The 27,778-nt window shown below is 48.1% G+C and overlaps 5 protein-coding genes across 8 annotated transcripts; 2 read left to right on the top strand and 3 right to left on the bottom strand.

Annotated features, from left to right (window-relative positions):
* Positions 1–382: 382 nt before the first annotated feature.
* Positions 383–9,575, bottom strand: PDAP1 (PDGFA associated protein 1). Its single transcript, XM_074841397.1, has 6 exons — positions 9,492–9,575; positions 5,547–5,638; positions 3,498–3,605; positions 2,968–3,089; positions 1,905–2,056; positions 383–1,199 (listed from the first exon to the last, which is right to left on the bottom strand). The coding sequence occupies exons 1-6, from the start codon at positions 9,502–9,504 to the stop codon at positions 1,141–1,143; spliced, it is 546 nt and encodes a 181-aa protein (XP_074697498.1). The 5' UTR covers positions 9,505–9,575; the 3' UTR covers positions 383–1,140.
* A 210-nt stretch (positions 9,576–9,785) lies between these two features.
* BUD31 (BUD31 homolog) lies at positions 9,786–12,205 on the top strand. Of its 3 annotated transcripts, none has more exons than XM_074841398.1 (5): positions 9,786–9,929; positions 10,346–10,506; positions 11,061–11,183; positions 11,424–11,590; positions 11,939–12,205. In XM_074841398.1, the coding sequence occupies exons 2-5, from the start codon at positions 10,413–10,415 to the stop codon at positions 11,987–11,989; spliced, it is 435 nt and encodes a 144-aa protein (XP_074697499.1). In that variant the 5' UTR covers positions 9,786–9,929; positions 10,346–10,412; the 3' UTR covers positions 11,990–12,205. The 3 variants fall into 3 exon arrangements, with proteins under 3 accessions (XP_074697499.1, XP_074697501.1, XP_074697500.1); XM_074841400.1 differs by lacking the exon at positions 9,786–9,929 and adding an exon at positions 10,053–10,072; XM_074841399.1 differs by lacking the exon at positions 9,786–9,929 and adding an exon at positions 10,121–10,139.
* A 498-nt stretch (positions 12,206–12,703) lies between these two features.
* On the bottom strand, positions 12,704–17,326 carry PTCD1 (pentatricopeptide repeat domain 1). The gene is made up of 8 exons (XM_074841394.1): positions 16,796–17,326; positions 16,409–16,549; positions 15,985–16,203; positions 15,272–15,373; positions 14,159–14,911; positions 13,788–13,904; positions 13,271–13,453; positions 12,704–13,051 (listed from the first exon to the last, which is right to left on the bottom strand). Exons 1-8 carry the CDS (start codon positions 17,264–17,266, stop codon positions 12,872–12,874), a joined length of 2,166 nt encoding a protein of 721 aa, XP_074697495.1. The 5' UTR covers positions 17,267–17,326; the 3' UTR covers positions 12,704–12,871.
* Positions 17,327–17,570: 244 nt separating this feature from the next.
* Positions 17,571–24,585, top strand: CPSF4 (cleavage and polyadenylation specific factor 4). Of its 2 annotated transcripts, none has more exons than XM_074841395.1 (8): positions 17,571–17,752; positions 18,703–18,753; positions 19,272–19,424; positions 20,215–20,310; positions 20,464–20,557; positions 21,020–21,092; positions 21,967–22,059; positions 23,366–24,585. In XM_074841395.1, exons 1-8 carry the CDS (start codon positions 17,650–17,652, stop codon positions 23,432–23,434), a joined length of 732 nt encoding a protein of 243 aa, XP_074697496.1. In that variant the 5' UTR covers positions 17,571–17,649; the 3' UTR covers positions 23,435–24,585. The 2 variants fall into 2 exon arrangements, with proteins under 2 accessions (XP_074697496.1, XP_074697497.1); XM_074841396.1 differs by having other exon boundaries at positions 17,584–17,756.
* Positions 24,586–25,703: 1,118 nt separating this feature from the next.
* On the bottom strand, positions 25,704–27,458 carry ATP5MF (ATP synthase membrane subunit f). The gene is made up of 4 exons (XM_074841402.1): positions 27,404–27,458; positions 27,213–27,320; positions 26,240–26,356; positions 25,704–25,869 (listed from the first exon to the last, which is right to left on the bottom strand). Exons 1-4 carry the CDS (start codon positions 27,417–27,419, stop codon positions 25,841–25,843), a joined length of 270 nt encoding a protein of 89 aa, XP_074697503.1. The 5' UTR covers positions 27,420–27,458; the 3' UTR covers positions 25,704–25,840.
* Between the last annotated feature and the right edge of the window lie 320 nt (positions 27,459–27,778).

Here is a 27,778-nt window from a genome sequence, read left to right as displayed (position 1 = left end):
GGGCAGATGACCTGGGCTTCCCACCACAGGACAGCAAGTTCCCTGCCACGGTTTGGGCAGGCAGCTCCCAGTCACGCTCCCGTAGGGGACATGTGACAGTTTGGGGACAGACCTTCTGACACAGTGACTAGGTTAGACAGCAGCCTGAGGGTAATTGTTTTCTCTGCTGTGGTAACCAGACTGTGCAAGAGTGTCCATCAGAGACAGTGGGAAAAGCTTTTCGCCTTCAGGCTGCATCTGCTGAACCTCAAGCCAAATTCCACACCACAAACAACTGCAGAGCAGCAGAGGCAGAAGTCACCCCACCAGACTGCTACTGTACCTCAGCAGCGGCCTGTACACCCGTGTTCATTCACACGCACACAAAATGAGGACAGAGCAGTTATGATAACTTACATTTTAATCAGCCAAATATACAAGTTCTGTTGTTGTCGGTTTTTAAACTTTATCAAGTTTTTTTTCCATCTGGGTCTGATACAATTAATGTTGTTTGTTTTATTCCTTTAAACAAAGGATGATGTGGTTAAAAACTGGCACTATCCCTAATAAGGAGAAAAAAAAAAAAAATGAAGAGGAGGGAAAAGGGGAGACCAGCTGCAAGAAAGGAGGGATGAAACCGGGAAGGAACGGCACTCCAGATGTCCATGAAGTCAGGCTCCCAGCTTATACTGCAACACCCTGCAGCAAAATTTGACGGGCCATTTGCCCAAAAGGATTCCTCAGATACATTATCCTTTGGGCTTTCACTAGCAAGTCAAAGTTCCCCACCCCATGCCCCACCCCACAATGACCCCACAATCTATTTTCTTGCAATCTAATATTTGAAGCATCTCCCCTCCCACCCTGCCCCCTGTCTATGAGTTCTTAATCCTAAAAACAGCAAAAACATTCAGGTTTCCAAACTGTTACAGAGAATTGCTGTTCAGCACAGTTCTGCACCGAAGATAGCAGCTGCCCCTAACCCCAAATGGAAATCTGTGCCAGGATGAGGACAAACACATTGTCAGTGTCTCTTGGAGGTGAAGGTGACTTCGATGCCGCCGTGCACCCTACGTGCATCTATGGTATGCAACACGACAGAGTTCCTGGCAGGCACCAGGCACAGTTCCCTGGCGTTTCCTCCTCTTGCATGTCCTGTGCTTACTTGTTAAGGGATAGTGACTGCAGTCTTTTACCTGCCATAGCCGCTTCGTCTTTTGCTGGGGGAGGAAAAGAACAGAGGGTTTGTCATTTCACAGCATGTATCACTGACTGGTGGTGGCTTGACAGCCCCTGAGACTGAAATCCTGCCAGTCATGTACAGTGAGGGAATGGGGAAAAATCTGACCCTCCCCACCAATCCCTGGTAGATCCCCTCCAGAGTTAAGAGCAGCAGTTCCCCTTGTGTGTTCCCTTCTGTCCTTGGCCTTTCTTCAGGCATCCACAAAGTACCCTGATGCTGATGCACCAATTTCTGCGTGGAAGGCACTGAGAAGACACGCTCAACAGATTTCTGGTTCGCACCAATCAGAGCTGAAGAGGAAGCCCAGGCAGGGGAGGAGTCCCGCAAATTCCCTGGGTAGTTTGGATCCCCAGCACGCAAAGCAGATAAATCACACCCAGCACAAGGAACCCCCAAACTGGAGCAAGCATCGCCTGGGAGGCTGAGGACAATATGGTTATCAAGAGCAATTCCCTTCTCTCTTTCCCTGCTCCCTGTTTAGATGTTCTAGAGCTTTATAAAGCAAGAGCTTTATAGGAATGGAACAGCTGAACCTGGTTTTGATGAGAGGAGCTGTGATGACAGCAACAGCACGCAGTCTCAGGAGATGAGGGATTACTACGTGTGATATGAGAAATCATGCCTCTTGGCAGTACAGCCATTGCAAAGAGAAGTAAGAGGATATGATTAATTACTCTCTAACCTTTTCTTTCTTCTTCTTTCTTTCTGGCAGCTTCTTCCCTTTGCTTCCGAATGATGGCTAGTCGGGCGAGATCTGCCTTCGCTTGTTCTGTTTTGCCAGCTAGGTGCATTTTCATGTATCTTTCTTTTGCCTTTTGTTTCTCTATTTCCTCTCTGTTTGAGCAAAACACACCAGTCACCAGAGCATCCAAGCAAGGAGGCAGGTACAGGCACAGAGGGGGAGGCTTTCTGACTGGGAAGGACAGCGAGGACAGACATGGATTGCCCACAGAGATTGGGGGGCCCTGTCACCGGATTTCAAGCACAGGTTGTATCTACTGCAGGGTTTGAACAGGGATGATGACAGAGATTATTCTACCTTCATTCAGCTAAATAAGGACCCTGACACACAACGAGGTCAAACGAATTAGCCCCAGACCGCACAGCACCATGACGTGTTTTCCCCAGCCTTACCCTCAAAGGTGTACTTCTGCTGAAGCAATCTATCCCAAACAAGCAAGCTTAAATCTTTCACTCTGAAACTCTCCACTGCTAAATGAAACTTGAAGATTAAGCTTTGGCTGGCATCTTATTGATCTGCTCAGACAAAAATTTTACCATGACACCTGCAATCTGGGAAACCGCTACCTGTCACTAGGGCACCTTCTGTAGCAAGATTAAAGCGGAGCCCAAGGTGACCTCTGATTAAAGGATTTCAGTTACATCTGATTTTTGGCATAAAATTTCAAGAAAGGAATGGTGTACATCTGCTTCACAGCAACAAACTTCACTCTCTTAGTGCACCTGGCCAAGCCGCCTGGCTCCAGGATGCCCACAGCTACTCCCAGAGGACAGAAAACTTCTGTAAAGTTTGGAAGGAAAGATATCTTGAACCACAGCAAGTCCTGCTTGACAGTTTACTGCTGTTCAGTGTCTGCTTTAGACAGCAACATATTTAAAGGGTTTCCCTGAAACACCAATGCAAATATAGCAGGGAAACACCTCCCTGCATTAAGCTGCTGCCACAGCAAGGATGAAATTCCAGGAACGCACTAGCTCCTGCCGAGGCAGCAGGAAAGACTCACCGCTCTCGCCGCGACAGTTCCTTAGGTCCATCCAGGTCCAGCTGAGTTACTTTTTTGGTTGTCTGAATTACACGATTGGGATTCTCTATGTCTATCAACCCTTCCACTCCTTTGCGCTTTTGCTAAGGTTCAAGAACAAGAGGAAGGTTAAGAAGCTCTCTCATACCCCACACTGTGTTGTATCAGAGCTCATCAAACACACTGTCACACACCCCAAAAGCAGAATTCAAGATGTTTTTACTACCAGACAGCAAAACCATTTATGAACCAAGATATATACCACGAGGCATCTTCAGCCTTTTTTAAAATCTTCTTGTCTTTGCATTTCACTTATAAAAATACATAAGTTTTCATTCTGAGGACAAAATGCTGTCAAGTAAAGGGTTTGGAGCTTTTAAAAATAGGTCCTCCATAAAAAAATTACTATAGGTAGCTCTCAAAGAGAACTGAGAGTCAAGAGCGTGCCTCTCTCTCCTGTTCCAAGAATCTGGGTGGTGCAAACGCAGTAAATGCCCTGAGAATGACAATACCTGATAATCCTCATCATCTTCATCACTCTCATCTGAATCTAAAGACTTCTTCTCCTTTTTGGGGTCTCCTGTTGCTCCTTCACCTCCTTCTTCTTGCTCCTCTTCTTCCTACAAAATCACAGGAAATTAGACAAAATGTGTCGATAAAAATCCCAAATCCAACAGTTGCTCTTAAATGTGATCATTCTGGAGGCGTGAGAGAGCTCTGAGAGCATGATCCTCATCACGCCAAGGGTGCCTGGCTGTAACAAAACAAGATCTCATTCTCAGCACCTAAGTGTGCATCACCTGCCCCAGCAGGTCACCTCTCAACAACTGTGCTGTTCTCTCTGTGCAACAGACCAGGAAAATGATTGTAAAAGACAGAACTGGCACTTTACTTTCCCCAAATGAAAGATCTCCAGGAGACATTTTGGCATAGTTTTTCAGTGCACAATATCTCAGGGACTGGAAACTACATGGATGTAGTGTAGAGCTGGATCCCATCCTAGATCTAGATAAAAAAAAGCCTAGAGAAGAGCAAATTGACAACCATAAACCAGAACACTGTTAGCCAAGAAAGTACAGCCTGTTTAGCACAGCTTTTACCAGTCAGAAGCCTAGGAATTAATTTGTGAATCATTAGAAGATAAGATTAGAAGAACCAACATGGGTGTGAATAGCTTGCTTTGCCATTGCCAAATATCCCTCATCACAGCAACTGGCAAAGTGGATGAGCTATGGGCAGTAAGAGGAGTAATTTTGGTTTTGGGGCTTTTTTTAAGCCTTCCCTAACAAAATAGCGTTAGATGTAATCACTATGTGGTATAGATTATCACAAAAAAAAAAAAAAAAAAAAAAGAGAAATCCTTCTCAAAGAGCAGTTCTCTGGTTTGTTTAAAAACAAGACAGACATTTCAAGTGGGGTCGTGCTTGCTTTGTTCCATTTCCAGTTGGTATTTTTATTAACAACTTGGAAGTAGAGAACACTTAGAAAGTTTGTGAATGACATCACACTGCTAGGAGTTGGAATCATTTTGGAAAACAGGATCAGACCCATAAGTGGTTTCAGAATTTGGAAAGATGGCATGAAACCAAGAAGGTGGAATCCGAAAACAAACCAAGAGGAGTTATACTTTGGAAGAAGAAATCCAACACAAAGTCGGAATATGTGGCTAAGCAGCAATCCCACAATCATCTTGAGTTACAGCTGGTCAAAACATTAAAAAGGAGTCAACAATATGGCTCATAACTGCTTGAAAGAGTAACCTCCTGCTCAGAGGTATTCATCAGTATTTCCTATATGGGGTATAATTATCCTACTGGAGTCAGTGCTGTAAGGCTTCAGCTGGAATGGTGTATTTGGGCTTAGGCAGCACTTTCAGAAAGTCACAGAAAAACAGCAGTGAGAATGCCACCATGGCTGTGAAAATATGGGGATACAGGAGAGCAACTACTGCAAAAAGTAGCCATGCCTTTTATAATACCAGTCAGGTAGTCGTGGAAGTGAGGGGAGCTGTTACAATCCTATGTTGGGACATAGAAACACGGCCAAAAAAGGAGTCATGCCTGAAAACTCTGTTATCTCTCCCTACAAGTCAGAGGCAAACAAGAAAATCATTTGTACAGGAAGAAGTCAAAGGAGTTGGTCTTTTAAGTCTAGAAGAGGGCAAATATAGTAATTTAAATATACAGTAAGACATAAAGATGTGAGCCCTTTTTCTCCACAGCCAAACTGCAAAGCATGGACAAAAAATTAGCTGACACTGGAGACTAGAATGATGAAATACTGGGGGAAAAGATGTCTAGAGCTGCTGTGTAATCACCTGCCCTATCCTTTAACCTTCAAACTGTGAACTGGATTGTCTATCCGGCCTCACTTCTGTGAAAAACCAGACTGGATCACACCTTGCAGTCTCCCCAGCCAGATACTCAGAATTCATATTGTGATCACAGACAGAATGATCTGCAACACTTGACTAAGCTGCCATTTCCCGTGAACTGCAAGTTCAGCATGCTGTATGAGCCAGGACTTATGACAGTAAGTGCATAACGTAGGCAAACACATACCCTTGCCTTTTGCTTTTCTGCTTGGAGCTGGGCATCAATCTCTTCAGGACTTGTGTACTGTCTTGCTCGGCCCTTGTGGCCTCCTTTTCTACCTGTACAAAAACATAAGATTAATAAATGGCTTAGTGATAAGCTTCCAGAAAGGTCTACTCCTCCTGCAGCACTCTCTCTGGATTTTCGGTGCAGATAGGACAAACGAAAATAGCTCCTCTGATAGAATTTAATGAAAAAAGGACACATCGAACTCACCACTCTCGGCGAAACACTCCAAGAATTTTGGGTAAGTTACACAGAGAATTAGGATTATTGATCCACAGAAAGATACTCAGAGAATTGGTTCTTTCTTTCCCCTTGGGCTGCTTTAGGAGACACCAGAACCGAGAGCAGCCTATGTACAGTGTTGGCCAAATGAAGCAGAGGTTTGTCCTACAGAGAGGGAGCCAGGAAGGTGCTCCCTGAACGGGGTCCCCCCGTCCCTCAACCATCGCAGAGCCGCGACACCAGTTATCAGGCAATAAACTTCCAAGTGCCCCCTCAGCTCTTGGTGATGCCACCCTTCCTTGCCTACGCTTGTGGCCTCTGATTCACTTCCCGGGCTGGCTCAGTCGCACAGCGTTTCCTGTGCAGGAGGAATCACAGCATGTTCTTGCAGCAGCCACGGTCACAACCAGCTCTCTGACAAGCTTGCCTCCTTAACCCCTCCCCTACGCTAAGGCTGTGCCAAGAGAAAATAGGAAGCTAATTGGACAAAAGCTTTGGGAATTACAATGAGAGCTGAAGAACTACTAAAAGGAGCCTCCATGTTTTACTACTTTATAAGGAAAAATGAAAACAAGCTCTAGGAACCAGGAAGAGGAGAAAGTCAGCTCAGCTGTCCGGATGCCTGGCTAAGATCTCCTCTCAAGTTCAAAATTGTATTTATTAATGGATCACTGAAGCCATTAACACCTCCTGCAAGTGACTGCTCTGTTTATATTCTTACAGCTCAAAGACCTGCTGGAAAGCAAGCTGAATAGAGTCGGTCTCTAGCCTTGAGCTAGGGAGCTCAAGGTACAACCAATACACAAGGTTTGCAAAAAGCAAACAGCTCAGGCAAGGGAGCTCTCTGCTACTGTAGGAGTCTTTGAAGTCCGACAGAAGGAGCAAGAAATCCTCACGCTCTCTCTTTCACTCCCTGCTTCAACCCGCTGAGGACAACGGAAACCTTACAGTGGTGGGGAGGGGTGAGGGGATTGTCCCTCCTTCATCAGGATTGCGCAGGATGCACAGGAGAGATCTGGCATTACTGTACCGCTGTGCCACGGCCACGCCGGGCTGTGCTGTGGGACTTGGAGGGACAGGGAACACCAGTGCAGGCAGCCCCCATAGGCTGCAAGCTTTAGAAAATCAGAATTTTCTGACCAGTCCTCCTGGCTCAGCAGAGACAAACTCTCATATATTTCAGCTCAGTAAAAGCTGAACCGTGGAATAAATTATCTCAAAAACCCCACTGTGAAGCCTTACAGAGGCTCCTGAGATGTTTTTCTCACGTGAAACAGGGAAGCGCAGAGCCCAGGTTCTTCTCTCTGAAGTCAGCCTGTGGGCGCTCAAGCCATAAACACAACCAAAAGCTTTGCTGCACCCAAAGACATGTGTTTTGTTTGACTGTTCCCAACCATCCCATGTGGCAATACTGACCCTCACTGGGAACGAGATCTGCCACAGGAGTGCTCTAGCCCAGGAGGCATCACCTCACTGACCAGCAAATGACATCGCCCTAAATGGAACAACGGTAATATCCCTGACACACTACATAACACCAAAAAACCCTAAATAAACCAAATCGACGCTGTGCTACAAGCTTAGCCGACGCCAGGCAGCCTTCTTGTCCAGCTAGGCTGAGAATTTTACACCAGGCTCAGAACTGAAGAACACAAAAGCTTTATTACTGCAAATAAACAGCAGTAATAACGGGGGGAAAGCAACTCAAGAGAAATTATTTTACATTAAATGCCTAAAAAAGAAGCAAATGGAAGAGTGAATCAATCTCATTTCTATGTGAACCTGCACACAGAGAGAGGTAAGGCCCCTCTGAGCAGGGAGCTCTGCACGGGGCAGGGCTGGGGCTCTGCTCTTCGCAGGGAGATCAAACCCCAGGTCAGACAAAAGGAGTGCGGCTCTTACATCTGCCACTGACCTACCGCATCACGCTGCACAACTCACTTCAGCTCTCTGCCTCAGTTTCCCCATCTGTAAAATAGGGATAATGATTCTTATCCTCCTCTGTGAAGCATTTTTAAAATAGAATCACCTGCAGATTTCACCTGCAGTAGAGACCACTGGCACCTAAGGCAGGCACACTGAAATACATTTGTCTTCAAACGGCATAATTAAGGAATTTAAATCAAAGAGAATGTAAGACTATTGAAGGAATCACTTTTTTTAAAAATCAAGGTATTCAAAAATAATAAAAAATAATCCTGTAACAAAATTTATTATTGGCTGGTTAACCTCCCACATTTTATATTAAACAGTGAGTGCAAAAATCCACGTTTCTGCTAACAATACAATAGCTCCTACTGACTTGGAGGGGGCGAGGCAAGCAAAGATCTCTCTTTTCCCAAGAAGCAAAAAGGTTTGAAACAAACATTTAAAACTGTACAGTGAAATACAGAGCAGGAAATCGTCAGTTACAGGGTGTTTAAATGTGGCATTTAAAAATCTGCAGTTCTTTGCCTTCACAAAAAATATGCTAAAGTTTCAGCCCTATCTACTAACATTGTGCAAATGGACACAAAATAAAGTGCTTAAAGAAAATCTAAATAGGGAAGCAGATTTGGTACTAAAGCTTGGGAAATGCTGATGAAATAAATTGGAGCAAACTACAGAGAAGATGAATGACGAAGACTAGTTTACATTAATGTATATGACTGGGGTTTCACAGACGCTCACACAAGAGCCAATTATGCAGATGGTGCATCTGGAGAAGGTTCTGGGTGGATCCAGCTCAGCCCTGACAGTCTGTCAGTCCCTCATTACTTCTTCTTAATCACACAAGCAAGTCGGTACCCGCTCCCTAATACCCAGATGCGGAGCTGCCGGAGCCACATGAAAGGAGCCACGTTTGGAGCCGCTGAACCGAAGACCACCTCCGCATCCCCCCCCAGGCTGCCCCTCAGGGCCGGACCCTCTGCCCGGCCGCTCAGATTCCCCGTACCCAGGCCCGGAGGCCTCCACCACTGAACCACCGGGATGGGAAAGCCATCAGCCACCACACATCGCCTGTGCCGCTCCCCCCATCCCCGGGATCCCCGGTGTAGCTGCAAACTCCCCTCCCGGGGCGTCCATGTGCCCCAGGCGCTGCCCAAGGGGAACCGGTTGCACCTTCCAGCCCAGCGGGGAGCACATGGAGCCCAGCCCGCTCCCGGTCCCACGGAGGGGGGGGCCTGGCACCCCAAGGCCCGGACTGCTGCAATCCCATGGCACTTGCTGGGGGACACAACATGGGAGCCCCAGCTCTGTGAGAAACGTGGAGAATGTGGCGCCTGGCACATTCTCCGGGGGGGGGGGCGGGGAAGGGGAGCGAAGGTCCCCCCTAAACCTCTACGAGAGGGCTGCGGAAAAAAACGAGAACCCCGCAGAAGCCATCCACAGCCGGAGCGGGGGTGCGCCAAGGGGACCTCCCTCCAAGACCCTCCGCAGCCGATACGGGGGAAAGGAGATATACACACACACACACACACACACACACCCCAAGCTCCCCAGAGCCAGGGAGAGCGGGGACAGAGACCTCCCTTCAGCCCCGAGGGCGGGGAACGAGACCTGCCCCCCCGAGCCACCGCAGCCGGGGCCTCCCCCCACGCCCCTCCTCCCGAGGGGCCTACACCGCCGCAGCCCCCTCCTCCCTCTCGCACCCCCGCCACTTCTCGCAGGGCCGAAGCCCCTCCGGCCCGGCCCGGCCCCCACCTCCTTTCGGCATCGCGGCGGCGATGGCGGCTGCGGCAGCTGCAGCGAGGCCCCCCCGGCCCCGAGCGGCGACCCGGAAGCGGAAGCCGCCCCACCCCCCGCGCGCGGCGCGCGGCCCTCGGTGCCCGCCCACCCACCACCGCTCGCGAGGCGCCCGCTGCGGGGCTGCCTGCGGGGCTGCCCTCAGCGCCGCCGCTCCCGCCGCCCCTCCGGGTCTCCCCCACTACCCCCACCGAAGCGGAGAGCGGATCCGCTTCCCCTCCGGGCGGGCCGCGCTCCCAGCCCTGCCCCGGCCGAGGCGAGGGCGCGCACAGCGGGGAGGGTTTCCTTCAGGCACTGCGGTGGACACCCCAAAGGGGCGGGGCCACGAGCCGGCCCGGGTGGGAGAGGCCCCGCGAGTGACGACGACGGCGGCGCGGAAGCTGCGGCCCTCAGCAGGTGAGCGGGGCCGGGGTCTGCGGCCTCCCCCCTCCGCCACCGACACAGCTCGAGTCCCGGGGGCCGCGCTGGGCCTGGCGGGGCCTAGGCTGGCGGCCTCGGCCGGGTTTTCAGCAGGAGCTGACGGAAGTTGTTGCCTCAGGGTAGCCCGGAGTGGGGGAGGGGCGGCGGTCGTCTCACTTCACTGAAGAAAAAAAATGATTTATTGTGGTGAGGCAGATGCAGCGCTCACCCCAGGGCCTGCTGGTATCCCTAGGGCCGCACGGGGCGAGATTTTACCTCTTTCGCGAGCTTGATAAAGCTTATTTTCATCATCGGAAGTGGAACAAGGCAAAGGGGCATGGAAATCTTAGGAGAAATATCGCTAACAACTTTTTTCCTTTGTTTTTTTTCCGGTGGTTCTCGGGGCTTTGAAGCACCTGCACGTTTGAGTGCTGGCAAACCCTTGTTCCCTCGCCTTTTGCCTTCCTCATTTCTGAGGCAATGCCCAAAGTGAAGAGGAGCAGGAAGCCACCCCCGGATGGCTGGGAGCTGATTGAGCCAACGCTGGATGAGCTGGATCAGAAGATGAGAGAAGGTAAATGGCAGAGCTGGGTGTTCTCAGGGATGTGACCCCGAAACAAGCTAATCCTTCACCACTTCAGGAAGCACAGCTTCCCCCATGAATATAGGTTGACTTTTTTTATCTCTCTGCCTTGCAGTGATACTGCAGACTGAGACTGGGTCAGTACTGGTTGCTTTTTTCTGGGTGTGCACAGGCCACAGAGGTTTGGTGTACAGTTGCTTTAGGGCACGCCGTGGCCGAGCCCTGGCTGAAGCTCACTGGTGTGCGTGGAGGGACTGGTAGTTCTCGTCTGTGCCGTTGTTCTGGTCTGATGAGCCAGAGCAGCCATGAAGTCACCTGCCATCCCGGTGTGGGTCGCGTCACCCCCACTGTCATTCTGTTTTTATTTCCTAAAGGAACTATTTCAGGTCAGGTCCCTTTTGTTTGTGTCTTCTCCCATTAAACTCAGTCTTATCTCTGTAAGGTATTAAAGTTATGAACATTTTTGGATCAGTTTATTGCAAAGTGACTAAGGAAATGAGTTGGCCACCTGAACAGTCAGCTGAAACCTGGTGTTTGTGTTCCAGCGGAGACAGAGCCTCATGAAGGGAAGAGGAAAGTGGAATCCCTTTGGCCTATCTTCAGAATTCATCACCAGAAAACACGCTACATCTTTGATCTCTTCTATAAAAGAAAAGCTATCAGCAGAGGTGAGGAACGCAAGTGCTTTACCCTGGGTGGGGGAAAACAGAATGGAGCAAGATGTCCACCTGTGGATGCACCTGAGCTGGGGCACTGGTGGGAAGGATCAGTTTTCTAGGGAGGGAGGATAGAGGGAAGGCTGGCAGCTCCCTGGCTTTAACTGCTAGTTACTGCAGCTAGTAATTCCTGATAGTGAGTCTTCTAACACTTCCTGGGAGCTACTTGTGATGGTGTCTGCTCCTCTACAGAGCTCTATGAGTACTGCATCAAGGAAGGATACGCTGACAAAAACCTGATTGCAAAGTGGAAGAAACAGGGTTATGAGAACCTCTGCTGCCTGCGGTGTATCCAGACACGGGACACCAACTTTGGAACCAACTGCATCTGCAGGGTCCCCAAAAGCAAGCTGGAAGTGGTAAGAGTTTTCAGCTTGTTCCTCTGCTTGTCTGGACCCTTGCAGCACCTGGTCTAACTTCTCCCAGGTCAGGGACAGCAGAGGAGGTAGTGCTGTTCCTCCTGGTAATTTCCTCTAGTTCTAACATTTCCTATCTTTGCTGGTAGAGTTGGTATCTAGTTGGTTCTGAAGTTACTGTCAGCTTTGGCATGCAGTCGATTAAGAGTTGTTAAAGCATGGGAAACAACAGAAAACTAGATGGTAGAAACCCTGCCCATGCAGACCCATTCTCTGCCTTGAAGCCTGAGCCTGCTGGTCTGTCTGCTCACGTAGCTTGGCTGAAATACCCTCCTCATGTTTCTTTTCCAGGGGAGAATCATTGAATGCACTCACTGCGGATGCAGAGGCTGTTCTGGCTGAAGCCTTTAGCCATAAGACTACTTTTTGAACTCTGAGGGATATCATCCTACACAATGGACTATTAGTGCAGTTATAGCCACCTTCTGTGTGATTGGATATTTCCGTATAGCAATTAAAATGGCAACACCTTCATCTGGATCATATATACAACGGTGGTTGTTTTGGAGTAGGTTTTTGTGTGGCCATTTATTTTAAAATAAAGTCTGCCTCCTGACAGAGTGGTGTGATCTTCTGGCAAAACATTTCTGTGCCTCTCTTCTTCTCTTGGATGTGGTTTGTTTTTGTTTGCTTGAAGGTTGCTCTACATAGTGAGGAGTTCTGACTGTGGGTTGTTTTTTAACCAGCTCTTATCCCTCTTTCTCAACTAAACTGAATTTAAAAGACTGTGTGGAAAGGAGATAATACAGATCTCAAAGCTCCAGTCTGAGTCAAGCTCTTGCCTGATCTTGTGTAGAAAGAAGCTAAGTATCACTGCAACTCTCTGCTGATGTCTATAACCTGGAATTAGTGTGCAGACCCAATGCCAGCAGTCTGTAGAGACTCACAGGCCGCATGTTAAGTGCCCAGATACACAAAAAACACAGGAAAGAGACAAAACTAGCACTGAGCTCAGCCACTGTTCAATTTGATTGTGCTTCTTCCTTGTTTAGCACAGGGTCTGTTAAACTACAGCCTATCTCATTCTCTGCAGTTTAAGAAAAGACCCTGAAAATGTTATTTGCTTCTCCTCAAAACAAAGGACAAGTATTTTATTATGTAGTTACCACAAGAACTTGGGTTCATAGAAACAAAAAGCAGCTTTACTACAAGACATTTTATGGGAGCAAGTTCCAAGTTCTTCCAGGACCAGGAAGATGCAGGACTTCAGTGTCTTGCTCATTGCTACTTCTGCCCTGGCTGCTCCTGCACAGCCTTGTCCTTACTGTCATCTACCGCACGTTTCGCTGTTCTGTATTTTTCCCAGGGGTGGGGGGTCTCCTCTCCTGCCATTGCTTTTAACCACCGATAGTAGTAGCCACGGAAACCATCAATTTTCTCCAGGTATGGGTTCTTTGACTTATACTGCAAACAGAAATCCAACAAGCTTCTATTAGAAGAGAGATCACTTCAGAACTAGCATGCAATAGCTACAAGCTGCTACTAAAGAAACAGCTACCAAGTAGCTGTCAGCCAGAGCGGACAAACCCAAAGGAAAAAGATGTAGGCAGACATCTATGTTTCCCCTCCCTTGTTGGTGTCCTTCATGATGCCCTCACCCTGCGACTGGTTGTGGCTACTTACCCTGTCAAATTTGGGAGGGTACTGCGCTGCGAACTCCAACTGGCGTATGATAACTTCATTGGGAGGCACCTGGTTAATCCTCATGTCTCGCAGGATCTCTGTCAGGTAACTGTAATCCAGCTGCTTCACAGCAGCGTCAATGAGGGTGCTGTAGATATACTTGTTGGGAGTTATTCCAGACCTCTGGAAACAACAAATGCTACAGTTAAACAACTGTTGGCTAGCACAGGACTCTTCTCTAGAAGACACACAGGCAAGACAAGGAGCAAAGCTTTCACTCCGGGACACATGTAGGAGCTTCTGTGGTGCCAGCACACCCCTTCCCGTGAGCCCTCTCCTGTCCCAGCGCACGTACAGGACAGACCACCTGCGCTGGCACCTACTTTAGAGTTGCGTGTTTTTGGTGTGAGAGCACAACCACTCACCGCAGAAACCTCAGCAGGTCTTTTTTTAGAAGCATTAACATTTCAGTTTGCCTCTTCCTGCAGCTCAAACCCCAAGCAGCAGAGTTTATTACCTTCAAATCTGAAAGTAACTGCAGTCCATCCTTCTCTAGGTGGCAAGCGATCGCCAAGTTACAAAAGGTCTGGAGGTTGGGTGACAGTCCCCTCTTCACTAGAGCTGGCAGCATGTTCTGCAAGATAACAAGTGTTGACATCAGTTTCCAAAAAGTTCACTGTAGCTTTCCAGGCAGAGAGCTGAAAGTGCTGGAACAGAATCCATAAATACTTGAAAATTAACCCAAGCACTGGTTTGTGGAAAACAGTGCAAGATGCCCAGTTTCTACTGTGGATAGAGAAACAGGTCTCATGGCAGAACACAGCTAACACGGGAGGCCTGAGACAAGGAGGTGGTGACAGGGCTGGTTCTGTTTTTTTTTTTTCTCACCTTTGCTCCTTCCAGGTCTCCCTGTTTACTTCTCTTCCTTATTAAAGTGTTAAAGAATGTCACATCTACTTTCACTTTATGCTCATCTAAGAGTGCCAGCAAAGAGGACTCCGAGGGGCTTTGGGGTTCCACCAGCTCAGCAAGTAACGTAAACGTTTTAATGTTGGGTTCTGCATTGTCCTCTTTCATTTTATTCAAGAAGCCCTCCACATCCCCCATCAAAGCCAGTCGATCGGACGCTGAGGCCACTGTCCCCAAGGAAACCACAGCTGCGTTGGGCATCCTGGAATCCAGCAAGTTGGGCAGGTTGCAGAAGTGCTGCTTTTGGCTTAGGTGAGCTTCTTCAGGCTCCATCTCCTCCTGGCCTCTCCTCATCAACGCTCCAGCCCTGCTGTGAGCTACACCGGGGCTGTCGAGAGCAGCCGGTTCTGTTTTAGCCTGATTCACAGCTTTATTTTGTTGCTGGATCAGTTCTTCAGGCTGCACTGAACTCTCCCCAAATAACTGCTTTTCCATAGCTTCCACATCCAGCTGGACAGCAGCTGTGCTCTCTGTTCCCTTCTGCTTTTTCACCTTTTCCTTCTGCCTCCCCGGTGCCAGCCTTAGCTGAGATGAGTTCTCATCGGTGGGTCTGAGCAGGAGTTCAGAAGCCACGACTGGATCGCCGATCCCACAGTCTCTCGCAGCACGCAGCATCAAATTGTAAATGTGGCTGTCGGCCTTTATTCCAAGTTTGGTCATTTGTTTCCAAACCTGAATAGGGGAAGAGGAATGCCAGATAGTAAATAACAGGAACATTTCTAGCAGGCTGTAAGCGTATCTGTTAATGGTATCTGCTTGCAGAAAGGGAGCAAGTTCACAGCATGACGAGGTGAGATGCCACTGATGGTGAACAGCCACCTCGAGCTAGTACAGTCCTGTGGGATCATCCAGGGTGGTTTACCAGGGTACAAGACTTCCTGATAGAAGTCTCCTTTACAGAACTTCTCCTAGGAGGAGCTGAACTCCTCCTATTTTATCCACTCTGAGCAACCTGCTGCCTTCCGTGTGTTCAAGTGATGAGTTATAATACAGAACTGCCTTTTCCTCCCCACTTAGAACATGAAGACAAACCTGTAAGGCATAGCGGAAGCCATTTTCACTGTCCTTTATGCAGCTCATGAGAAGGAAGCTGAAGGTCTTGGCTGTGAGAACATGGCCTTTGTGCACAATTTCCTAAAAGAGCAGAGAGAGCATTAAACTTTCCAGTTACTCAAACTGTTGCAGCTGGCTGTGAAGCTCAAATACTGCTGTCGTCTTCTGCAGATACAGCAGCAACAAAGCATAGCGTGAATGCCCAGTGCTGCGAGCAAAAGGATCACTCCAGGACAAAGAGAGCCCTGAAACACCTGCACGGATCCTAGCTGCTCCGTGACGGGAGCCACAGGGCATCTGGGGGCAGGAGCAGCTATTCCCAGCCTGGCCCTTCTGAGAAGAGCTGCTGTGAGAGCTCTCAGATGACCTGTCAATATGTGGGTCTTCAGAATGAGGAATGGAGACAGACACAGTAGCTGTGAACTCCAAAAAAACTTTGCTCAGTAAGTGTTTAACACACCTGACCAGTTTTAAAGCCAACCTCTGCAGCTGCCTCCTTTTATGTACCTAAGCTTCATGTCTGGTATATACCAACATGATTTCATTTTATGAGACACCAAGGATCAATGAAACATAAACATGTGATCTGTGATTACATCTGCTGAAAATTAAATAAAAATTGCAAAATGGCAACTTCCAGGAGCTTTAACCAGAGCAGACCGCATTTAACATGAGAAAAGTCACATATTTACCTTCAGTACATCAAAGCACATCCTGAGATCCGAGCACAGGGCACAGACCTTCAGCAGCGCGTGGTAGGTGATGAGGTTCAGATCCTCGTTCTTGCTCTTTAGCTGCTGCCGTAACGTGAGAGCACTCTGCAGGCCCGAGTCTTTCCACGGCGATTCGGCACAGGCATTGAACAGGGCTGTGTAAGTGGCCTCGGTGGGAGTTAAGCCTCGTTTCTTCATCTAAGGGAAGTGAAGAAGAATTGAACTGGCCTTTTAGGAAAGGACTTGTAGAATTTCTTAACTTGTTTTTAAGAGTTTCAGGCTAAGAAGGTGCAGACACTAACTCAGAGGAGTTTTGGAGACAAAGTAACGTGATCAAATGCTTAAACAGTTTTAGCTTAGAAAACATAATGAAGGTTTGAGACAGGAGAGAACATAAACCTACATCATTGTAGAGCCTGAATGCCTTTTTCACGTAGCCAACCCGGCCGCAGCCACCAATTAGAACAGTGTAATTGCTTTCTTCCGGCCACACACGTTCTTCCTTCAGCATCTGCACCTCAAACAGCTCCAGAGCCTCTGCCAGCTACACAGAAAAGGAAAATCCATGATGATGCAGCAAGAGAATCAATTTCGACAGATATTAATATACACAGCTGTGGGCTGGTTGTGGTAGAAGTCCTACAGAGCATGGGAATCCTCACAAATTCTTATTTTACTTCTTTCTGTAAAGATACTAAGCGATAGGACAATACAGATGGGGCAGAGTTGCAGAGCTGCATCTTTCATCAATGGTATTAAAAAACAAATAAGCAAAGAGCCAGGCACAAACCTTGTCATCCTTGATGAGGGCCTTGCATTTTAAGAAGTACCAGTACGGGGTGTTCTTAGGTCCGCGTCGAGGTTTTCTTTCTGGTTCTTCCTCTTTCTCTTCTTGAAGCTTTAAATTCTGAAAGCGTGATGTGGTTTTGTGATAATATTTTCTAGAAGAAAATTTATCAGACAGTGTCCCGAACTCCACACCTTCATCTTCATCCTCCTCCTCCTCCTCACCAACAGCTTCAGTGCAGCTGCCAGCATCGATCTCTCTGGGGTCGCTACCGGGCCGCTTACAGGACGCCGGTGACGAACGGAACGGCCTCCAGCCCGGCAGCAGCCCCTGGCCTAGGGGGTCCCGGAGCAGACGGGGCGCCCCTCCGGGCTGCTCGGGGGCCGCCCACCGCCTCCGCGGGAGAGCGGAGGAGGCCCAGCGGCCCCGCGAGACGAGCGGCCGCAGGGGGACGAGGAGCCGCACAGACCTCATGATGTGCCCGTGGCCAGCGGGAGGGCGCGTCCCCGGCGGAGCCCAGCCCGGCCCCGCTCCGCCCCCCAGCCCCGCTCCCGCTCCGCCCCCCCAGCCCCGGCGCCTGCGCGGGCGGAAGGGGCGGGGCCGCGCGCTCTGATTGGCGGGGCCGCGCGCTCTGCCCGCTGGGTCCCGGGGTCAGAGGTGCCTCCCGGCATTCCGCGGGCGGGCGGCGCGGGGCGGCGAGGTGCTGCCGCCGCCGCCTCCCCTCTCCTCAGGCGCTGCCGGCGCGGAGCGGAGCGGGCCGGCCCGGGCCAGCCCGGGCCCGGCCGCCCGCTGCCCCCCCCCCCTCCACCACCATACCCCCCCTTCCTTCCCGCTGCCGCCGCCCCCCAGCCGCCACCATGCAGGAGCTCATCGCCAGCGTGGACCACATCAAGTTCGACCTGGAGCTGGCTGTGGAGCAGCAGCTGGGGGCGCAGCCGCTGCCCTTTCCCGGCATGGACAGTGCGTGCGGACACCGGGCGCTGCGCGGCTCCCTCCTTCCCGGGGTGCTCGGGGACGGCTCTTGTCCCCTGTCCCCGGAGCCGTCCGCGGGGCAGGGGCTGCGTCAGGGCTCCCGCTTGCGTTTGGCTGAGCTTGGGGGAGGGTGGGGGATTGCCGGTGATTTGAGCGCCTCGCGCAGGTCTTATCCTTAGATCCACCCAACTTCTGCTTTCCCTGTGAAATATCTCTTAATCCGATGTTTTTCTTTCCTACTTAATGAAAGCTGTAGTTAGTACCCAGCCAGGCTGGAAGATGAAAGTTGAGGCATTTTTGTGAATAAATATCACTTTCCTGCACAATACTTTATTATTTTTTTTTCATTTTCTTTTGATCAATGAGGTATTTTGATGGTAGGGAGACTTCATCTTTAGGTATGTCTGTGGCCTGGTCTCTGAACTTTTTCCTCCAGTCTAACAGTCTGACACAGGTAGTCTCAGGAGACTCGTAGTTTGCTGAAATATTCTGGCTGGGCTACTAAACTTTTGTTTTAACTCCCTCAAATATTGTGGTTCCTGTTGGTCAGGATCAGCAAGGAATAACACACTAGCAGTTGTTTCAGGCTGTTCTGGTCAAAAAATGTAACGCTGTCATTGCCAGGACTGTAAATACAGGGTTCACTGACATGATGGACTTAACAGCAGAGGAAAACCCAGTCAATAAAACCTAAATATCTGAAAAGCAAAACAAGCACCACCAAACCTTTTCTATTCCCCTTGGCGTCCCCCAAGATGAATACAGGTATTTGTGAGGGCCAGACTTGGAACAAGGAATTTATGTGGGAAAGTGATTTCCCCAAACCAAAATGCCACTTTTCTTTTGATGTTGAGGACCAGATTGTCCTTCTGGGGAAGGAAATATTTTAAAAGCTGCCATGAAACTTTGTTAATTATGTTTCTTTGCTCTCTTTACAGAGTCAGGCGCAGCTGTCTGTGAATTTTTTTTAAAAGCAGCCTGTGGAAAAGGCAAGTAATATTTCCAATGCAATTATGCCCATGGGGGTGAAGGGGGGAAATCAGATTTTCTAACACTGTCTACAATAATCTTGATTTTTGTAAAGATGAGGGGATAACCTAGATAGAGGATAAAACTGCAGGATGTTGGAATAACTGCAGCAATTGTGAAATAATGGTATTTTTTAAGAAGTTGGGAGGTAAGTAAGCAAAACTACTGATAAAGGAAAGTTTGAACTTACCACATGCAGAGTGTGCTGAGGATGTGCCTGTATTAGTCGCTGTGGTTTGTGGTTGCCAGGATTAAGAGCTGGAAACTACATTGCTTAGCTTGTTAGAGGGTAACATAAGACTTGTCTGGAACCTCCTGTTTTGCTATTGCCACTAAAGTCTAAATTCATAAAAAAAAGCGACATCTTCTGAAACCTCTTTGGCAGAGGAGAACAAAGTGTCGCTGTTGCCCTGTGCCTTCTTGTGATGCACGTTTTAATTGTTCTTTTTTCCCTTCTCCTTGCCCCATCCTTCCACAGGTGGCATGTGCCCATTCCGACACATCAGTGGGGAAAAGACAGTTGTTTGCAAACACTGGCTACGAGGACTGTGCAAAAAGGGAGACCAGTGCGAGTTTCTGCATGAGTACGACATGACCAAGATGCCTGAGTGTTACTTCTACTCCAAATTTGGTAAGGGGCGTTGTAGCTCCTACTTAGCGTTCCTTGCTGGCGTGGGAGATGGTGAAGAGGATCCTGGTACATGCCTCTCATCCGTCTTCAGAGCGTTACAGTTCTTCTGTGTCTGATGATGTTGTTAGGTTGTAATTTTTCAGATCTGCTTAGTCCTTCATCTTCTTATCCCCCTAAATTTGTGACATATTGTAGATGTCTTCTCTCTCAAGAGCTTGTCCCTTGGGGGAAGAGGGGGGAAGTTCAAGTTTTTACTGGGTTTTATGCCTTATGTTCAGTTTTGGGTATAAGATGAGTAGGCTGAGCAGTTAGTCTTTGCATGACTCTTATTTTGGGAAGTTGATGAGCAGCAGAGGGCATGGGGGTGCAAAACTTTTATGCACTTGCTTTCCAGCTCTGGAGATCTGGACATAATGAGGCAACTTGCTGTCAGAAACTTACAGTCTTGTAGGTTTCCTTGGATTGAGGTTAGTGCGCAATTTGTAGTTTCTCCACACTTCTGGTGCACTAAATGTTTGGTTTTTGTTATCATGACTGCTCTTTCAAATTTAGTTTCCTCATTGTTTTTAAAAGCACACATAAATAATCCAGTCTGGTGGAACTTTACTCACCAGGGGTGAGTCCTTGGTGTTCTTCATCTAGGTTAAGGCAGGCAGTAAGACTGTTGTGCCTGAACTTATAAATGTTGGTAACAGCTTTGTGGGAGCTACATGATCCAGGTAATGTTTTGAGAGTCATTTGATCTCAAACCTACACAGTTGACTAAGAAGTGTGTTTGCCTTTGGTACAGGGGAATGCAGTAACAAAGAATGTCCATTCTTGCACATTGACCCGGAGTCTAAGATCAAAGACTGTCCCTGGTATGACAGAGGCTTCTGTAAACATGGTATGTATGTCACACAGTTGCTGCTTCTCTGGCTATAAATCAAGGGTAGGGTGTTGCTACTCTTTCTTTGCACGACCTGCTTGTGTACCTGCTACTACTGAGTGCTGGGGTTACGTATATGTGGAATGTGAACTACTGAGCTTTGTGTTGCAGGTCCCCTCTGCAGACACCGACACACTCGAAGAGTCATTTGTGTGAATTACCTAGTAGGATTCTGTCCAGAGGGGCCTACCTGTAAATTCATGCAGTGAGTATGCTTCCAGGCTTGCCCTGTAATCTTGTGTTTTCCTTGTAATCCGATGTGTGTCAGATGAGGGTGCTCCAGTGCTTCCCAGTGTCTCTGGAGATGTGGCCAGCGTTTAGTTTGTTGTACCCATTTGAGGATACGGGGCAGGGCCTCTTCAGGGAGGCACCAGTAAGACTCTGGAGTGGTGATCAGATGCCATCAGTGCAGTGGGATCACGTGGTTTTATGTTCCAGAAGACTTTAGAGGCAGAGGGATATACTACATACTGGATTGTCATTTTTGTATACGTAATTGCTGAGCGTCAGAATGCAGAGAGAAGTGGGGAGGGGGAGGTCTATATCCTGTGAGATGAATTTAATTGGGTGCATGTTTGTTTTGTTATTTGGAGTTACTTGACTGAGCTGATGGTAAAATGTTGGCATATGATTTGAGAATCAATTTTCTTGTTTCCATCTAAACCAGCCCTCGGTTTGAACTGCCAATGGGAACCACAGAGCAACCACCACTGCCTCAACCGACACAAACACAGCAAAAGGTACACAATTCCCCTGCCCCCCCCTACACGCTCATCCTCAAAGCATTTCCCACAGTGCTTTAAAAGAGGGTATGTTGTCACTCCAGACTGGACACCTGGGCTCTTGGATCTGGCTTACTGGAAAGCCTTGGAGGAACACTCACTGAATGAGGGAAAACCATTCCCATTTTACAACAGGGTGTGATATTATTTTGTAATTAAGAACTTTGAGACAAATCCTAATAAACCACAAAGCACTGTCCCTCCTCCCAGCCCTCTAATGTCCACCATCTGATCACAACAGACTGCTGCTGCCTTTGTCCTGGGACCATGGTGTTTTGCTTTGTCCTGTTTCTCCCCTCGCCTTGGTTAACATTCTCAGTTGTTAGTACTGTCCCCCAGCTCAGTGGCCAGCAGTGGCAGTTCTGTTGCTTGGAGCACTGTCTGGAAGGGAGGGTGCTAGGCAAGAACTAAGCAGTGAGCAACCCTGAGTGCCGTTATAGTGATGAAAGCCCTACAATTCCTCCAACTTTACATGGAGATCTAGTCACTGAATGCTTCCACGTTACACAGAAGCACATCATACATGGTTGTGCAGCAATCTGCCAGTTCTTGTAATCTGTGTGACTCTCTCAGTGATGCCAATGATATTTTAGCAGCCTAAACCTACTCTCTAAATCTGCTTTCCAGAGAAAAGCAGGATCACTGGACTTTGTAAACCTCAGTGCTTGATACTTTCTCCAGTGCTCCAGCTGGCAGAACACCCACACATAGATTTGGAGGAAAATTGATCATTTGATATATGGGGTGCTCTTTTTCCTTCTTAACAAACTAACAACCGTAAAGGTCTTTATCCTTGATGCACTTAACGAGTCAGAACTCTTCTAACCAACAGAGGACACCCCAAGTCATCGGAGTCATGCAGTCTCAAAATAACAACACTGGGAACAGAGGACCCCGGCCGTTGGAGCAGGTCACTTGCTACAAGGTAATTCAGAGGGGAGGGATGAGGAGGGAGAGCAGAGGCTGCCAGGTTTAAGAAGTACAGAGTGCATGTCACCTGGACTATACCCTGCTGCTTTGCTGCTGGTTGCTTGCCACGGGCAAAGGAACGGACTGTTGTGATGTGGGGTGTTGTCCTGCAAAAGGTTTTTTTCACAATGTAGCCAGGTTCATGAAATGTGCACTCTGCTCAATAGACGTGTTTTGGTGCGTGGGTACAGCTGTGGGAATTAGCATTGAGTCCTGAGGCTTCTAGTCGCTGGTTTGCCAGCTCCTGGACTCGCTGTGACAATTAAGGCTGCTGTAGGACACACTTTGCTCGTCTGCTAATGAACAGGAAACCCTCACACTGACAGTTAAAGGAAACTGCTGAACTGTACATTTTAAAATAAGAGTTAATAGTAGTTTTGTCTCATGAGTTAATTTGCTTACACTTGGTGGCTGTAGAAAGATTTTCTTCTCCCCTGTTAGCTTGGAAGGTCCTTGCGACTAACAGGAATTGAATATGCAAAGACTGTTCAGTATTTCAGCTGCAAATGCACCCTGTTGCTGTCGAACCAAGGAATGAGCTATTCACCTTGGTTGCTCATTGAGGAGCACCAGTAAAACTGACGCAATTGAGTTTCCATCTCAGTTTATTTTTCCACAAAAGCCCCAACTCTAGCCTCTAGAAAAGGGCAAAGAATCTTCCTGTCCTATCAGCTTTGACAGTTATATCACTGTACGTACCAACTTCTGTGCCTTAGGTGCTTGTTTGGGTAGAAGAGGGATATGAAGTAGCTGAATCCATTTCACTGCTTATTATTTTAGCTGCAAGTAGATTACATATTTGGAGAATGCTGTTGCACCAGATACTGGCATTTCCCTTTGGATAGCTTCAGGATGCAAAGTCATGAATCTCTTGTTCAGCTGCACTTTTCCCTGTCTAATTCAGGAGAGTCCCCACAGATCTCTGATCTAGTGCATGTCAGATGGAGGAGTCTTGGAAGCCTCAAATGTTGAAATTCTGATTGTGTGTTACAGCCCTTGGCTGTTCGTAGTGGTGCACTGAGAGCTCTCTCCTTTGTAGTGCGTTACAATAACATGGTGTCAGGTTGTTCCCACCACAGAAGCAGCTTTTGCTCCAAGGAGTGTCCCTTGTGACACCACGTTTTACTTCACCTGCTAAATGCTGCATCTTCCATACACAGAAAAGCTTCCAAAATCGGAACAGTTGCCGGCTACCTTAATAAAGGCAGCTAGAGGAAAAAAAGCTGTAACTGTAATAATTCCTCTCTCTCTTTCTCTTTTAGTGCGGTGAAAAAGGTCATTATGCCAACAGATGCACCAAAGGACATCTGGCCTTTCTCAGTGGACAGTGAAAGAGCAGAACGAAGAGTGCAGGGGAGCTGTTAACACTGAGAAAAGGTTTCTGCCTAGCACTATGTCTTGAACTATTAATCAGGTTGTTTTTTAATGCCATTACTGAAAGAACTGGTCAGAGGCTGGCTGCTGCTAAGCAACATTTTTGTAATTGTCCACGACTTTTTTTTATGTTTTAACCTTTTTAAAATAGATTTTGGCCTCCGCCTATTTTCATTGAGCCCTGCTGAAAGGTAGATCTAAAAGCCAATAGATATGCAAACCCCTCACCGGTGCAGCACTCTACATAAATACATCTTACGCCAGTGTTTCTTTAAAGTGTTTTCCTTCTGCCACTTCTCTTTGGAGAACCTGCAGCGTTTCAGCCCTCCCTGTGGAAGCAGGAAGACTGACTGGGAAAACTAATACTTGAAATGCCTTCCCTTCAGTGAGGGAGCAGGGATTCTGCTGTCCTGTAGCTCTTAAAAAGCAAAGTCATGTTCCCAGATCCAGCCTGTTGTAGTCGGTAAGCTTGTCCTGGTGGCTGACTTAAACCCGTCACGTACACCGGACTGTAAAACTCTCGTCCACTTGCTTTGTTTCTGTGCTTCTTGCTATACTGAAGGTTGGAAATTAATCTTCTGGGTGAGAACTGATCAAGGGGAGAATAAATTGGCATCTCTGTGGTTAGCCAAACAATGAGGAACAATGTAGGAAAGCCACATCTGTGCTCATTTTCCATTTGCAAAAAGTTTGGAGGGAAATGAACACGGCTTGAAGAGTAGGAATAGAAGAGCCTTGTCTCAGCCCCCGCATCGTCCAGCTCACACTGAGCAGGTATTTCCATAGCCTAGAGAAGACCGAGAAGTGGAGATGTATATTCTTATGGAACACTGCTTTTAAAAGTGGTAGAGCATTCTTCTGAGAGCAGTTTTTGCAAGCCAAAACCCATTCATTTTGTGAGAAGACTATTTCAAAAGGGCCAATGATAAAATGTGAATTAAAAAAAAAAATTGCACCTACAATGTGAGCCTTATTGATTCTAACCCATCTCTCGTTTGCTGATTGCCTTTATACTTTGTTTTTATTGAAATGTACTGATGGATAAAGCTGGCTGTGATTATTATTTTTTTTTTAAGAACGAGATAATATGATTAGAGAAGTGACCAGAGCCTGTGTTGGTTTGAATGACTGCAGTTATTTCACTGTGGAGAGTGGAGTCAGTGGAAGTAGAAGTTTCAAGTCTACATGACTGTGGTATGACAGACACTTTGCCTAACGTTGTGCCCCCAGAGGCTGAACAGTGGCCAGAATACCAGATGTGCTGCCCGTGTGTAGCTGGGCACAGGGAGAGGGAACTAAACCACATCAGTGTCGGGCTGCCTTCCCCATCTAGTTCAGGAGTTTATGGTCTTCACTACTTGAACAGGTATTTTCTAAAACTGAAAACCTTCCTGTTACCACTGAAGCTCTTGATTCTTCATATCCCTTAAGAAGTGGTTTTCCCTATCCCTCCTACTCCCAAGAGGATACTGCAGGTTGTACCTGCGACACCCGGCTGCGGTTCCAGCAGGTTGTGTTGTGGCGGTGGGAAGCACTTGCCTAGGGGCATGTGTGAGGAAGGTCATGGGCTGGGGCCAAACCCACAGATGCTCCTTTAAGCTGCACTTACGCTTAGTGTCTCCCGTTAAACTTCTCACCACTGCCTTTAAATCAAGAAGACAAGTTTTCCTTCAGTTTAACTTCATGTTATATTAAAGGTCTTCTAAGCTTATACCCATTCAGAATAACCTTCCCGCTTCTTTTAGCAATGAAAGTAGGTGGAGTTCTGATAAAAATTTTGGGTTCTCAGAGGTAAGAAGCATTAGAATCCCAGTGACAGAATGAGAGTTGCAGCCTCCTTACAGCTACACTGAGCTTGTATCAGTCAGTGCTCTGCAACGGTGGAAAAGTGCCCCCATACCCCCAGTCCCTGGGTGAGCCTGAGAATCAGAAACACACGGCCACACCAAGCCACCAAAAGCTCAGACGCTGTTCTTTCAAATCAAAATACATCCTTTCACCTAGTTGTCCAACCTGCACGTAATGGCCATTAAGAAGCAATTCAGTGCTTTTTACTAAAGTTAAATAGGAATCAATTGTAATAGTTTCCCCAGTTCATAACACAACCCGAGTAGCAGACGCCTTCCCAACCCTCTCTGAACTTGCCCTTGAGGGGTGAAACTCTAAGACACACTCACTTGCACAGTACAATTAATAAGTCAGTTATGAGTATCAGCTCAGTAAATGTAAAGTGTATGCACTTTATTATTGGTCATAATAGTACAGATTTTAATACGAATAGTCCTGGTGTCTTCTGTCAGGATAGCTGTTCCGGTAGCCAAGTCTGTTCAAGAGCTGTACCTTCACTTGCTGAAATTCACACTTCAGTGGTACTTCCTGTGGCGGTCATGCTCTATCATTCAAAGTAAAGCAAATTAATTTTACTGAAGTCACAAGAAAAAAACACGACACCTGAAATTACAGGAAAGCAAGCACTCTAAAAAAATTCGAGCATATAGTTTGTAAGTATTGTCAGGTCAGACAGGCAACAAGATCTAAGCTTTCATCATCACCAAGAAAATACTGGCTGGCTTAGTAAGTAAGCATTCAAGTTTTCCGTGGCTAAAAGAAGTTTGCTTGCCCGCAGTCTTGGATTCAAGCACCAAAGGTTAGCACAGTCTTTCATTTTATTTCTAAAAGCAGCAGCAGGTTAATTGTTTTTATTGCCCTGAGCAATCTTCCAAGCTGCACTATATGCACTCGGCCATTCTGCCTTTACTTACTCAGGTGACTGTAGCTCCAGATGTAGCTGACAACAACATAACCGGCAAGCAGCATGGAGATCCCGCCGAGCCCCCCTTTCTTGACATTGATATATTTATTGTAGTATCTGTCGTAACCTGTGTGGGAGAAAAGTTTTCGTAACAGCCAGATGAGTTGTGTATTTTTCTGCGTCAGAAAGAAGCAGCCTGGTTTCACAGAACTTCAGGAAATTGTTTCTAATGAAGTATTTGAGGGTCTCAGAAGCAAGTCTGAGAGAAGGCAACGTGTGTTAGTTAAGCAAGGTGAACTCAAGTTAACAGCACTAAGCCTTTAACAAAAAGGGAAAAAAAAGTCATTTATCATTTTTCCCTAAACATTATTCTCACTTTCATGAGCACAAGGTGCTTTGGAATTATCCAGTTCTTTCATACTAGTGTATATACATTATGTACACACTTGATATTTTGTGTTTAAATCTACCTGAATGCCATATCTGTACTTACACCAAAGGGCATCAGTCAAAACTTTTGCCAAGCCATCTATAAAAGCCCTGTGTCCTTTCTTACTATCTTTAGGGATCAAATGTTTTGGTTTGGTTTTTTTTTTTTAATTTACTCATGATGTTGGGAAACCTTAAGATTTTCAGCAAACAGGGTCAGGAGTCAGGTCACCATATTACCTCTTTATACAAGAAGGAATACTGAAAACAAACCTCTGGCGGATAAAGCCCATGCGAGAACCAAATTTACAGGTGGGAGAACAAGATGCTACAGAAGGCTCAGTTCTGGAGAAGCAAAAATCGCCCTGAAGCAGCCCCTGTACTTGCCAGACCCCCCCTGCCCCAGCCAACACCCACTCCGGCAGCCAGAGAGATGCTTATGCGCTGATCTGCCCAGCTCCCTCAGGAGAAGGGATTCACACCCTCCAGGTCTTCATCGGCCGAGGGGGCGCGGAGCTGCTTCCGCAGGGCGGGTCCCCCTCAGCCCCCCTCACCTCTTCGCAGGGCCCCCACGATGCCCCCGGGGGTGAAGTCTCTCATGGCCAGCCAGGTGGGCAGCTGGCCCAGCTTCACGTCCAGCAGCTTCGTGTCCTTGAGGGGAACTGTGGCACAGAGAGAGACACAGCCTGGTCAGAGAGGGAGGAGGGAGGGAGCCGCGGTCACCTTGGCGGCCCGCCGCACTCACCCGGCGCCTGCGCCATCTTGCCGCTGCTGCTCTGCGCCGACGCGGGGGAAGCCGGGAAGGGGCAGGCCGCTGAGGCTCACGGGAGGAAGGTCAGGCGGGAACCCGGATGTTGGGGCGGGTGGCGAAGGATTGGCGCCATGTTGGGCGGGTGGTTCCCTCCCCACGATGGTCCCGCTGAGGCGGTCTTGGCCCCAGAATCGCCCTGTCCGCGTCCCATCTCCTCAGCAGGGGGTCAGTTCCCCAGTGGGGGATGCACACGCTGCTTCAGTTGCCACAGGCACTGCGTGAGGCGTGTGGGGCCCTGCCGGCATGGTGGCCTGACACAGGGCTGGGGGCACCCTCAGGGGTTTTCCCTCCTTGTCCCGCTCCAGCAGG

This window comes from Strix aluco, chromosome 15 (assembly GCF_031877795.1).
Source record: "Strix aluco isolate bStrAlu1 chromosome 15, bStrAlu1.hap1, whole genome shotgun sequence".
NCBI classification, from domain to species: Eukaryota; Metazoa; Chordata; class Aves; order Strigiformes; family Strigidae; genus Strix; species Strix aluco.
This window is presented reverse-complemented; position numbering and strand designations above follow the sequence as displayed.